Genomic DNA, 13,548 nt, shown 5'->3' with positions numbered 1-13,548 from the left:
CTACTTCCATTTTGTCTCATTACATTGTAGACTTTGTTTTAACCAAGTCAGAAAGCTGATTTTCCTCAAATCAAATCCCTCCAATGTGATGGGATCAATTTGGTCCTTACATGTAATTGATTAGTGCCTAATATTTTTACACTAGCCGCTTACTGAGCATTTTATATCCCAGTGATAAATACAAAAACACTGCATGAAAATGTGTTAAAACATTATGACTTCAGTGCTCATTTTATTGACGTCACTGTAGCTTTCAGAAGAAAAATGTTAGTACTTTTTCTTGAAATCTAATAGAAATACACAGAAAAATAAGATATGTTTTGGGAAATTGCTTAGGAAAGAAAAAAAAATTTATGCCATTTGAATAAAAATGCCTGCTTCTCTGTCACTTTATTATTGTGTCCCTTATGAGTTATCAAAACAACCCATGACATCTGATCTTGCAGGTGCTTCATGGGGTCTGCCGGTGATAACCATTTACAGTGATATCATTTTATTTATGCCTTTCATTGTGTGGATCTGAAGTTAACTACCAATATTCATATGCTGAATTTTTCCTTAAATGTTGTTCATTACAGCCACTGATCTCATTTTTTATCTCCTTTGAGTCCTCAAATATTTATCATTTGTGTGTTATGAATTAAAATCTGGAATTTATTGTTTGGTCATAATTTTAAAGCAGTGATAGTGTATCTCTGAAGAGAAAAACCTTGGAATGTAAATATTAAGTGATAATACAAACTTTGGTGGTGTTTTAAGGCTGAAATAACTCCAAAGGAAAAAAAATTTTCATGCAATCAGCTCTTGGACTGACTAGTAGTTTTTTGGGGTTTTTTCTTTTTCCTTTTTTTTTTTCTTCTGAGACAGGATCTCACTCTGTTGCCCAAGCAGTGGTGTAGTCATAGCTCACTGCAGCCTCAACCTTCCAGGCTCAGGTGATTTTCCTACCTCAGCCTCCCAAGTAGCTGGGACTACAGACACATGCCACCACACCTGGCTAATTTTTGTATTTTTTGTAAAGACAGGGTTTTGCTATGTTGCCCAGGCTAAGTCTTGAACTCCTGGGCTCAAGAAATCTGCCCGCCTGTGCCTCCCAAAGTGCTGGGATTACAGGTGAGAGCCACTGTGCCTAGCCCAGAAGTTTAATCTCAGCATTGCGCTACAGGCACTTTCTCACCAGATTGAAAGATTTCTTTCTAGAAAGATAGAAGTGGCTTTTTCTAGACTGTATTATGTGACAGTCCTTTAGGAACTGGCTGTAGATTTAGTTCTTAAAGATGAATTAGAAAAGTTTCCTTTAGCTCTCAGTTCCACCTAGGACTCACAGGTAGCTGACAGACTGAGTGGTGGTGGCCAAACTTTTGAAGGATTTATTCTTCAGTCTTTGAAACTGCAATTTGACAATATTCTTGATCTAGCTATCTTCTTCTCTTAGCCAACTGTCTCATTAAGTATTTATTGCATAAGTGCCTAGCCTGTGTGAGGCATCAGTATACAACAGGTTGAGAGAGACATACATGGTTGTGAACAAAGCCAAAGCACAAAACGGATAATTGTTGGAGGATACAGTCAGGCCTCTTATCTTACTAGGTGTGCCAAGACTGCAAGGCCCTGTTCACAATTTTGCCTGAGCCATCGCTCAGGATTTATGTAACTAGTAACTTGACGTCAAGGAGCAGGCTTAACTGCTTACTATAAAAGTGGATTCTTCACGCTCAGTGTTCAGACTAACTCCAACGTGAACACCACTCTGTGCTTGCTATCCATCCAGGCCCATTGCATTGCCCCTGTGAAATCCGAGACAGGGGAACTGATGCAAATATGCTGAGGTTCATTCTGAGAGCTGTGCCGTGAGTGATAAACTCCTTTGTGTCTGACCCAAGAGTCTCATGCCTTCTGTCAGCAATCTTGAGATTGTAACAGGCTAACTTACTGGTTTGTCAGTAAGGTAAAGTGAAATCCTGGAACTGAAGGGTTTTGGCAACAAGGATGGGATGCTGACAAAGACATGATATTCTGAAAAAGGAACCATGGGCCAGGTTCTGGAATGCAAGACTCCCTGGGATCTGGTAGTGAATGCTCTCACCCTAATGAGGGATATAGGGAAAGGGTTGGTGGACACTAAGGTTTCCCATGGTCCTACCTATTCACAAACAGGAGGCAATGTTTAGAGGCTTAGCAACAAGAGGTAGGATTGAAACAGTGCAGATGGTGCTTTGTTACTCCTGCAGGCAGGCAGAGGAAAGGATGTTTTCATGACAACTTCTGTGGCTGAGTCAGGTCCCAAAATGTAAAATAAATGGTGTTGTCAAGAAGAATCTTGCTCTTCAATTGAGAGCCTTGGGTAGACTGAAAACAGGAGGTTATTTGGTTGAGCTGCAAGCAGTTGCAGCACTGTTCAGATGCCAAAGTGAATGCAAAGCCATAACTAAAAGTGCAGAGCAGGCCACAGCCAGTTCAGCCAGTAATGAGGACAAAGTGCTGGGTGCAGGGGTGACAGAAGTGCTGAAGACTTCGGGGTAAAATGTGGCGTTGTGCATGGGGGAAAAAAGAAAGAAGCGTAGGGCCCCAGTTCTTTCTGAATGCTGTAGGGGCTCGCCACTGCCGCAGAAGAGGAAGTTGTCAGTGTTCTAGCACTGATCCTGGAGCAAGAGGGTAAAGGAGAAAAAAGGCTGAAAATTAATTTCCTTCCCCACAGACAGCCTCTTCTGCAACCCTCCTGAGCTGGGGATAATGTGATCAGCACTTACTTGCCACTTGTAACCCCTGACTTGCACACATTCTCGTCGGTCTGTGGTGGAAAAGGCTTTTTAACATGTTCCATGGTGAGGAAGGGAAGCTAATAGTATCTTGCAGGTGGGGCCTTTTGGGTGATTCAATGTAATGTGGCTTCTAAATCTGAATGTACAATGGAATTGATGTGTTGTATACCCACACTTACCTGTCTCATAGTTGTCAGTGGGATTCTCCCTTTCAAGGGCTGCCACATGTACAGAGGTAATAATGGGCTGTGTAAATTACTCCCCAGTGTGTCTCTAACCCCTCCTAGGTGGTCCTCCAGACCCAGTACATAATCTCAGGAGGAGAAAGGGAAATTGTTGACTGACTTAATGGCAGTCAGAGAATTCAGGCCTTTTCCCAACCCAGTGTGGCCACCTACCTGACCCAGCCACCAAACAATATCCACCTTGAAAAACAGGGAACTTTTTAAAAAATATATATATTTTATTGCGTTTTAGGTTTTGGGGTACATGTGAAGAACAGGCAAGATTGTTGCATAGGTATATACATGGCAATGTGGTTTACTGCCTTTCTCCCCATCACCTATGTCTGGCGTTTCCCCCATGTTATCCCTCCCCAACTCCCCACCCTCTGCTATCCCTCCCCTAGTTCCCCCACTACAGACCCCAGTGTGTGATGCTCCCCTCCCAAAACAGGGAACTTTTAATGTGCAGCTCTCGAAAGCAAATACCTGACCGATGGAAACCTTGGGACTTGCTGATCTGACATCTCGACTTTAGGGTAGGTCAGTTCTAATTGGAGAATTAACAAGATGGAAAGGCTCCAACAGGCCTTGCTAGTCACATTGAAATGATATATTTGAGAGGGCAGCTAGCCTGGCCCTAGCAGTATCTCAGTTTTAATTGAAAAATTATATCTGTGCCTTTGGAGGAAATTTTGTGCCCAACTTCACTGCCTGTAGCACAGCCACTAGCTGATGCTAGAATGGCTGGACTTAGTTCAGTTGCTGGGCAGCAATTTGTGCCAAATCCCAGTGATTTTTTTTTTTTGTAGCTATAGATAATTCTAAAATGTATGTGGAAAGGCAAAAGAACTAGAGTAGCTAAAACAATTTTGAAAAAGAAAACTAAAATGAGAGGAAGTATGCTACCCTCTTTCACGACAGTGTGATACTGGTGAATGGATAAACACATAGATCAATAGAATAGAGTATAGAACCAGAAATAGCCTCACACTAATATTGTCAACTGGTTTTAACAAAGACGCAAAAGGAGAAAGGATAGTATTTTCAAAAAATGGTGCCTTATACTCTGTATAAGGTATAAGGCAGGCAAAACTTAGGAACCTCTACTTAAAACTCACACTTTATATATAAAACTTAAAATTGATCATAGATTTCAATATAAAATATGAAACTTTTAGAAAAGAACAAAGAGTCTTCTAAGATGTTGGCTAAGCAAAGAATTTTTAGACTTGACACCAAAAGCATAACTCAGAAAAAATCTGATAAACTGGACTTCATCAAAATGTAAAATGTTTCCTCTACAAAAGATCTGATAAAGAAGATGAAAAGACAAGCCTGGGAGAAAATATTTGCAAACCACGTATCTGACAATTCAGAATGTATAAAGTCTCAAAACTAAACAGTAACAAGACACTCCAATATAAAATGGACAAAAGAAATGAAGAAAATTTTCACCAAATAAGATAAATGACAAACACAGAAATTGTTCAACATCACTATCCATCTGGGAAATGCGAATTAAGATCACAGTAAGACACCACACCTACCAGAATGGCTAAAATAAATAGTGTCAACACCAAATGCCGGTAAGGATGTGGATAAACGAATACTCATACATTGCTGATGGGAATATAAAATGGTACAACCATCCTGGAAAATAATTTGGTAGTTTCTTTAGAAACTTAAGCATATACTTACCATATGACCCAACATTTGCACCTGTGGGCATTTATCACAGAGAAATGAAAACTTAAGTCCACACAAAAACCTGTACACATTTGTTCACAGCAACTATTTGTAATAGTCAAACCTGAAATCCACCAAGACGTCCTATCATAGATGGCTAACAATGGTACATCCATGCAGTGGAATACTACTCAGCAATAAAAGGAACAAAATTGATTCAACCACTTGGATGGATCTCAAGGGTCTTATTTTGAATAAGAAGAAAGGCAGCCTGAAAAATATCACATGCTGTATTATTCCACTTATGTAACATTATTAAAATGACAATGAGTTGGAAGCAATTTAGTGTTGGCCAGGGGTTAGGCATGGTGTGAGGCAGGGAGGTATGTGTGTGACTATGAAGGAGTAACACAAGGGACATCTTTGTGATGATGGCATCGTCTGTATCAGTGGTGGCTATATGAATCTACATGTGATAAAATCATATAGAAATAAACATATTTACCAAATCCTGGTTTTGATATTGCACATTATATGAAAGGTACTCGTTGGAGGAAACTGGGTAAAGCATACGCAGGGCTTCTCTATGCTATCTTAGCAACTTCCTATAAATTCGTTTGAATTATTGAATTATTTCTGTTCAATTACTGAATTATTTTTAAATTTAAGTTAAAAAAAAAAACAGATGGCAGGCCAAAGTTGGCAAATAGGATATGGTTTGCTGATGCCTCCTTTAGAGCAACAATTCAATAAATCAAATGTTATCTTAGTGCATTATGAGCTGTCAATATTACTACAATTTGGGAGCCATTGAAGATATCTTTAATAGCTAATTCATTTGTTTCAGAAACTTGGATTAAGCAAAGATACTTAATTCAAATATCTTTGGATTAAGATACTACCAATGTTGGTAAGAAACTACCAATATTCATTTTTGATGGTAATGTCAAATATATTCCACAACATTTTAGCCATTGACTTTATGTGAGCCTATGAGTGCCAAGTGGCACACTGATTTTTTTGGGGAGGCGGGGTGGATCATTTTTTTTTTTGAGACGGAGTTTCGCTGTGGTTACCCAAACTGGAGTGCAATGGCACAATCTCGGCTCACCACAACCTCCGCCTTCTGGGTTCAGGCAATTCTCCTGCCTCAGCCTCCCGAGTAGCTGGGACCACAGCCGCACACCACCATGCCCAGCTAATTTTTGTATTTTTAGTAGAGACAGGGTTTCAACTTGTTGACCAGGATGGTCTTGATCTCTTGACCTTGTGATCCACCTGCTTCGGCCTCCCAAAGTGCTGGGATTATAGGTGTGAACCACCGAGCCCAGCCTTCATTTATTTTTATTATACTTTAAGTTCTTGGGTACGTGTGCAGAATGTGCAGGTTTGTTACATAGGTATACACATGCCATGGTGGTTTGTTGCATCCATCACCCTGTCATCTACATTAGGTATTTATCCTAATGCTATCCCTCCCCAATCCCCCAACCCCTGCTATCCCTCCCCTAGCCACCCACCCCCTGACAGGCTGCGGTGTGTGATATTCCCCTCCTGGTGTCCATGTGTTCTCATTGTTCAACACCCACTTATGAGTGAGAACATGCAGTGGTTTTTTTTTGTTCTTGTGTCAGCTCTCTGAGAATAATGGTTTCCAACTTCATCCATGTCCCTACAAAGGACATGAACCCATCCTTTTTTATGGATGTATAGTATTCCATGGTGTATATGTGCCACATTTTCTTTATTCAGTCTATCACTGATGGGCATTTGGGTTGGTTCCAGGTCTTTGCTATTGTAAACAGTGCCGCAATAAACATACCTGTGCGTGTGTCTTTATAAAAGAATGATTTATAATCCTTTGGGTGTATACTCAGTAATGGGATTGCTGGGTCAAATGTTATTTCTATTTCTAGATCCTTGAGAAATCGCCACACTGTCTTCCACAATGGTTGAACTAATTTACACTCCCACCAACAGTGTAAAAGCATTCCTATTTCTCCAATCCTCTGCAGCATCTGTTGTCTCCTGATTTTTTAATGATGCCATTCTAACTGGTATGACATGGTATCTCAATGTGGTTTTGATTTGTATGTCTCTAATGACCGGTGATGATGAGCATTTTTTCATATGTTTGTTGCCTGCATAAATGTCTTCTTTTGAAAAGTGTCTGTTCATATCCTTTGCCCACTTTTTGATGGGGTTATTTTTTTCTTGTAAATTTGTTTTAGTTCTTTGTAGATTCTGGATATTAGCCCTTTGTCAGATGGGTAGATTGCAAAATGTTTTCCCATTCTGTTGGTTGCTGGTTCACTCTAATCATAGTTTCTTTTGCTGTACAGAAGCTCTTAAGTTTAATTAGATCCCATTTGTCTATTTTGGCTTTGTTGCCATTGCTTTTGGTGTTTTAGTCATGAAGTTCTTGCCCATGCCTATGTCCTGACTGGTATTGCCTATGTTTTCTTATAGGGTTTGTACAGTGTTGGGTCTTATGTTTAAATCTTTAATCCATCTGGAGTTAACTTTTGTATAAGGTGTTAAGGAAGGGATCCAGTTTCAGCTTTCTGCATATGGCTAGCCAGTTTTTCCAGCACCATTTATTAAATAGGGGATCCTTTCTCCATTGCTTGTTTTTGTCAGGTTTGTCAAAGATTAGATGTGTGGCATTATTTCTGAGGACTCTGTTCTGTTGCATTGGTCTATATCTCTGTTTTGGTAGCAGTACCATGCTGTTTTGATTACTGTAGCCTTGTAGTATAGTTTGAAGTCAGGTTGCATGATGCCTCCAGCTTTGTTTTTTGTTTTGTTTTTTTTTTTTGCTTAGGATTGTCTTGGCTATGCAGGCTGTTTTTTGGTTCCATATGAAGTTTGGCATGCTGATTTTTAAAAGAACATGGCCAACTGTGCATTAGCCTTTAACACCAAGGTCCATTTGTATATACATAGATATGTTCATCGAACTATGTCTAGAGCTAGATAAGGTAATATTCACTTGGAAAATATAAAGACTAACAATTAAATGTTAGATAGTTCCTACATTTGTGAACATTATGGAAAGTGTAGCCAGAAGCCAGAAGAGTGGATTCTCCTCTCTCTTTTCCTGGCCAATAATCTTTCATTTTATGTTCATCTTGAGTTGACTTATAGATGGGCTACACATTGTTAGATTTTGGACCACTCCTGAAAGATTTTCAAATTAGTGACTCTCTTTTCAAACAAAACTTCTAATATTGAGAACAAATCAATCTACTCATTGGATATACTGACCCTAAGGGGTGTATTTTGCTCAGAGTCCTTACTAAATGCAGAAGTCAAAAGACTGTCATAGAAGTATAAGGACTTTTAATCAAGTCACCGCTGCTATGTAATGGCATGTAAGATAAGCTCATACAATAGGCTACATGTGTTTGGGAACATTGCTGAGACAACAGAAATCCCTAATGCCATACTGGGAAAGGAAAAACTTCAGAAAGCAAGGGGCTGTCACATGTCCCTATTACTGTATGTGCATGAAGGTTGATGCCAAGGAGAATATGCAAATGCTTAAGTAATTCCCAGCCGAATTTACTTTTTTGTATGGAATTAATTCACTGTGTCTTCACTTTGGCAGGTGTATACACAGTAATATTTGTTAAAATATCCAGACCCAGGAGCTTTAAGGGGTCCTCCTAGAGTTTTTGCTGAGTGACTTTAAAGACCCTTTTTCTTATATGTGCTCATATTACAGAGGTTAAGCCCATCTTCCAGGACTTTGCTAGTAATAGTAAGAGACTATTAACACAGTATGAAACTCTGCTGAAATAAAGTCCCCTTCTGAGAGATACCATAACCAGAAAGTAATGGATATAGGGCAAATTTGTAACAACAGGTAATCAAAAAGTCAGATGTCTGGGACTGCGTATAGTGTCTGTACTTACATTCAAATGGCTTCCTTGAGATCTGTAAATTCCTCTGAATTGTCATGTCCAATAATTTTGATAATGCAGGAAGGAGTTATCACAATCTTCTCTGGCTCACGCCCTCATGCGCAGCTGGGGGCAGCTAAATTACACCTCCTCCAGTGTTCTCTAAGCCCTAATCCCCCAAGCACAGGCTCTGCAGAACCTACTTCCCCCTGCTACACAGATCCATCCAATTACATCTCAACTCCCACTAACCCCTTTGTCCATTATCTTGATCATATATGATTGGTTTATTCCACCCCATTTATCACCCATGTTCTGTCCTTTAGTGACTTAAGCCTAGGTTATTGCATGGGCCCTTTCTTTCTCCAGTATCTCTCTTCTCCACGCTAACCCACCCACCATGACCAGACCAATAACCCTAAAGCAGTGCCTTCATCATGATACTGCAATCAAAACTTTACACCTACAAGATAAAGCCTGAAACCCTGTGCCTGATATTTTAGGTCCTCCATCATGTGGCACAACTATTCCTCTACAGAAATCTTTTTCTCTGACTCCCTCCCCAGACTACCTTAAGCATACCAGGAGCACACTGGCTTAGTGTCTTTGTTCATACCACAGCCATGACATATTCTTCCTGCTGGGGCAAGCACCAAAGACTAGTTGGCCTAGGACTTGGAATTAGAAATAGGTGAGGCAGGAATGTAGACATAGATTTCTTTGGATAGATTTGAAAGTGTGAGCTTTTACACATCTGAGTAAAATCTTTTTCTCATGAAACATACCCCCAAGGCATGAGACTCAGGAGGTATATAAAGATCTATTCAGCTTATGACCTTCAGGAATATAATCAATATTATATAAAATTGAATTCAAAATGTCATGGAACTTTTTGTTGTTTGATATAGAGCTTCAGTTTTGCAAGATGAAAAAGTTCTGGGCTGGGAGTGGTGGATTACGCCTGTAATCTCAACACTTTGGGAGGCCAGGCAGGTGGATCACTTGAGGGCAGGAGTTTAGGACCAGCCCGGGCAACATGGCTGTTAGTTAGCAGTGGCAAGTCTCCAAGCCACAGGTCTGCAAAGAGTGTTACTGGCAGAACATATCAGTATCCGTTCAGGTCTACAGCAACCTTAATTCTTGCCTCCTCAGAAGGAAGAATTAGACTGAGGAGCATAAGGCAGAAGGAAAGATCAAGGCAAGTTTTAGAGCAGGAGTGAAGGTTTATGATAAAGCTTTAGAGCAATAAGGAAAGAACATATACTTGGAAGAGGGCCAACCAGGTGGCTTGAAAGGCAAGTGCACAGTTTGACCTTTTGACTGGAGGTTTTATGCATTGGCATACTACGGGCTCTTCCATCCTTCTCCCAACTCCTGAGATCTTATTGGGAAGTGGCTGATCACCAGTGTCAGGTGTTTTCTATCTATTAGAAGACGGCCTTTCCCTGGTGCCAGCTGTGAGCAAGTATCACTTTAGCGGGACAGTTAACTGACTGACCACCTGATGACCACCCAACACTCCTGGTGTGTGTGAGGTAGGAGCCCTCTCCCACCCTGCTCATACCAGACTAGCTACTCACTGTAACATAGTGGGACCATGTCACACACACACAAGCCTGGCATGTATGCCTGTAATCCCAGCTGCTAGGGAGGCTGAGGCAGCAGGATCATTTGAGCCCAGGAGATTGAGGCAGTGAGCTATGATTGTGCCACTGCACTCCATCCTAGATGACAGAGTGAGAGCCTGTCTCAAAAAACAAAGTTATTGATATTGGTTGCACTTAACACTACTTGAACAGTACACTTAAAAATGGTTAAGATGGACTGAGCATGGTGGCTCACGCCAGTAATCCCAGCACTTTGGGAGGCCAAGGCAGGTGGATTACTTGAGATCAGGAACCAAGACAAGCCTGGCCAGCATGGTGACACCCCGTTTCTACTAAAAATACAAAAGTTAGTCAGGTGTGGTGGTGAGCGCCTGTTATCCAAGCTACTCAGGAGGCTGAGACAGGAGAATTGCTTGACCTGGGAAGCAGAGGCTGCAGTGAGCCAAGATTGTGCCACAGCACTCCAGCCTGGGCAATAGAGTAAGACTCCATCTCAAAAAAAAAAAAAAGCTAAGATGATTGATCCTCTCTGTACCCCACCAGATGGATTCTATTATTCTCTCCAGCCTGACTCTGGAATCCAAGAGAAAGGCAGAATTCCTTGGTTTATCTCTTTCAAAATATCAGATGCCAGAATATTCCCACAGAATGTCCAAACCAAGAGAAGAGAAAGAAGTAAATGTAGGTTTCTGTAGTCAATTGTATTTACCTGGAAATATTTGTTTACAAGCTTTAAATAGTGCTCAGAAAACTTCAACAAAGGAATGGGCATCTTACAAGTGTTTGTAAGTATGTAATTAAGATACTCATATTGTGAATCTATAAAGGTTAGACATGTCCCCCTGAAAGTTTTGCTACATGACAACGAACTAAAAATATAATAGCTACAGCTACCATCTACTGAATGCTTGGTTTCATTTAACAAAAATTAAGTATTAATTTTTTTTTAATAAAAGGGCTTCTGAAGTGGTGACTTCTGCATGTCTGAGGCTGGCAGCACCTCACAGCACCCTCCTTCCTCTTCTCCGCACAAGCCAGCCTTGGCTGTGTGACTACCGTCCCAGTCCAATGAGACGCAGAATAAAAAGGAAAAGGTTGATGAAGTCCAAGTAGATGTTCAGGACAGCAAACACATACTCTTCAGGGTCCAGGGAATAACGGTGGTGCCCACCCAGCATGAGCTGCACATCCATCACCAAGTACTTGAAGAAAAGGAAGAATTAGCTACTTAAATTGTACATTTCTATGAAATAAGTATCCCAAATGATCTGGGAAAAAATGTTAGCATCAGGAGAAATGCTGTAGAAAGTCTGTTTTGGGCTGAATATGTTCTTCTTACAGCCTCAATCAGTCACTGGGTCCCCAAAGTTTGTACTCTATAAAAGCAGGTGCCTTACCTGGGCTGCGAGTCCCTTCTCCCCATGTCTCAGTCCAGAACCTTTGAGAGCAAAGAAAGCTAAGGTGGCCAATTATTCCAATTTGCCCAAGACTTTTGGATATTCTGGGAAACTCTTCAGTCCCAGGCAAACTGGGAAACTGGGATAGTTGGTCACCCTTGTTAAAAAGGAAAAATAAAATGTCCCAATGGCTGAATGTGCAGCTTTGTTCTTAGTCTCCATCTATCACCCTGGAGTCCCAGCTCCTATGGATAAGTGCTTTTCTTTCCCTTCCCTTCCTGAATCTCTGACTTTAATTTATTGCTACTTATAAGAGACTCTCAATCATTTCACAGACATGCATGGGATGTAGCATGCATGGGAGAGGTTATGTGCTTGAGGGTAGGCAGGAACATGGGAGAGTGAGAGGACCTTGATCCAGTGGTTCCCCACCCTGTCCAGGAGGAACAGGGCTCAGGATACCACCCAAGACACAACCAACCCACAGGGAAGCCCCAGCCAGGATTCAGATTCCTGTGAGCATTTCAGAATGAGGCACCTTGCCTCACCCACATGCCCCCCAACTCTGATAGTTAAGCATCAGTGCACACCCCAAAATTCAGTTTCCTTCTCCAACCATTTATTTGGTATTGCGTAGACCTGTTTGAGACAATAGTTTTTGCTCTGCCTGCAAACATCAACATAATTTTGCATGGAAATGTCTGCAAGCATCAATACAGCAAGCATCAACACACAAAGTCTAAGAGTGTAGGAATAAAGGAATGTAAATAATCTCCCTTTATAATAGGAAAAGAAATGAGAAAACTGAAAGGTATGTGCTTAACCTTGTCTGCAGCCATACCACCCTGAACATGCTCGATCTTGTCTGATATATACATGCTTAACCTTAATCTCCTGGTGTAAATTTTTCTAACAATTGAAAGATATAACACAATTCCAACAACAACAAAAAGGAAGCAAAATGTGGATAGTTTTTAAGCTTTATAATATACGGGGTTCATTACACCATTCTCGATACTTCTGGATATGTTTAGAAATTTTCAAATAAATAATATTAAAAAGCAAAATCCCAGTGGGCACAGTGGCTCATGCCTATAATCCCGGTACTTTGGGAGGTGCCAAGGCATGCTGGATTGCTTGAGTTCAGGAGTTTAAGATTAGCCTGGGCAACATAGCAGGACTTTGTCTCTACTCAAAATAAAAAGTCAGCCAGGTGTGGTGGCATGTGCCTGTAGTCCCAGATACTGGAGAGGCTGAGCTGGGAGGATCGCTTGAGCCCAGGAGATAGGGCTGCAGTGAGCCATGATCATGCCACTGCACACCAGCCTGGGTGACAGAGCAAGACCCTGTCTCAAACAAACAAACAACCACAAGAAAACCCTGACAGATGTGATATGATAAAAGCATGAAATGGAATTCCATGTAGCCCTTGAAAAAAATTAGTTGGACCCAGGTCTGCTAATATGTGGAGGCCATTATTTTTAAGTGAAAAACCAAAGGCAGGCCAGGCGTGGAGCTCACACCTGTAATCCCAGAACTTTGGGAGACCGAGGCGAGTGGATCACCTGGGGTCAGCAGTTCAAGACCAGACTGGCAAACATGGCAAAACCCCATCTCTACTAAAAAATACAAAAATTAGCTGGGCACATCAGCAAGCAGGTGCCTGTAATCCCAGCTACTGGGGAAGCTGAGGCAGGAGAATCACTTGAACCCAGGAGGCAGAGGTTGCTGTGAGTTGAGATTGCACCATTGCACTCCAGACTGGGAGACAGAGCAAGACTCCATCTCAAAAAAAAAGAAAAAAAGCAAAGGTAGAACATTATATATAGTATAGCTATGTTTGTGTAACAAGAAATAGTACCTATATGTAAAGAAATTCTAAAAAGATTTCAAGAAACTGTTAACAGTTGTTGCTTCTGGGGACAGGGGATAAGAGACAGATTTAAATTTTCATTTTATAATCTTCT

The 13,548-nt window shown here is 41.0% G+C and overlaps 1 protein-coding gene across 13 annotated transcripts in view; it reads right to left on the bottom strand.

Moving 5' to 3' along the window:
* Positions 1-10,866: 10,866 nt before the first annotated feature.
* Positions 10,867-13,548, bottom strand: part of TMBIM7P (transmembrane BAX inhibitor motif containing 7) — a 32,819-nt gene continuing 30,137 nt past the window's right edge. For 6 of the 13 annotated variants that reach the window (XM_035253880.3, XM_035253877.3, XM_035253876.3 and 3 more), the window contains 2 exons: positions 11,582-11,738; positions 10,867-11,386 (listed from right to left, as the gene is read on the bottom strand). In XM_035253880.3, coding sequence (XP_035109771.1) covers positions 11,325-11,386; positions 11,582-11,738 — 219 coding nt within the window. In that variant the 3' untranslated portion in view covers positions 10,867-11,324. The remainder of the gene's footprint in view (positions 11,387-11,581; positions 11,739-13,548) is intronic. The other 7 variants (XM_017975743.4, XM_078342826.1, XM_078342828.1 and 4 more) reach the window with 2 other exon arrangements.

The sequence above is a fragment of the Callithrix jacchus genome, chromosome 11, assembly GCF_049354715.1.
Source record: "Callithrix jacchus isolate 240 chromosome 11, calJac240_pri, whole genome shotgun sequence".
Lineage (NCBI taxonomy): Eukaryota > Metazoa > Chordata > Mammalia > Primates > Cebidae > Callithrix > Callithrix jacchus.
Note: the sequence above shows the minus strand (reverse complement) of the source record. Positions and strands in the feature narration are given on the sequence as shown.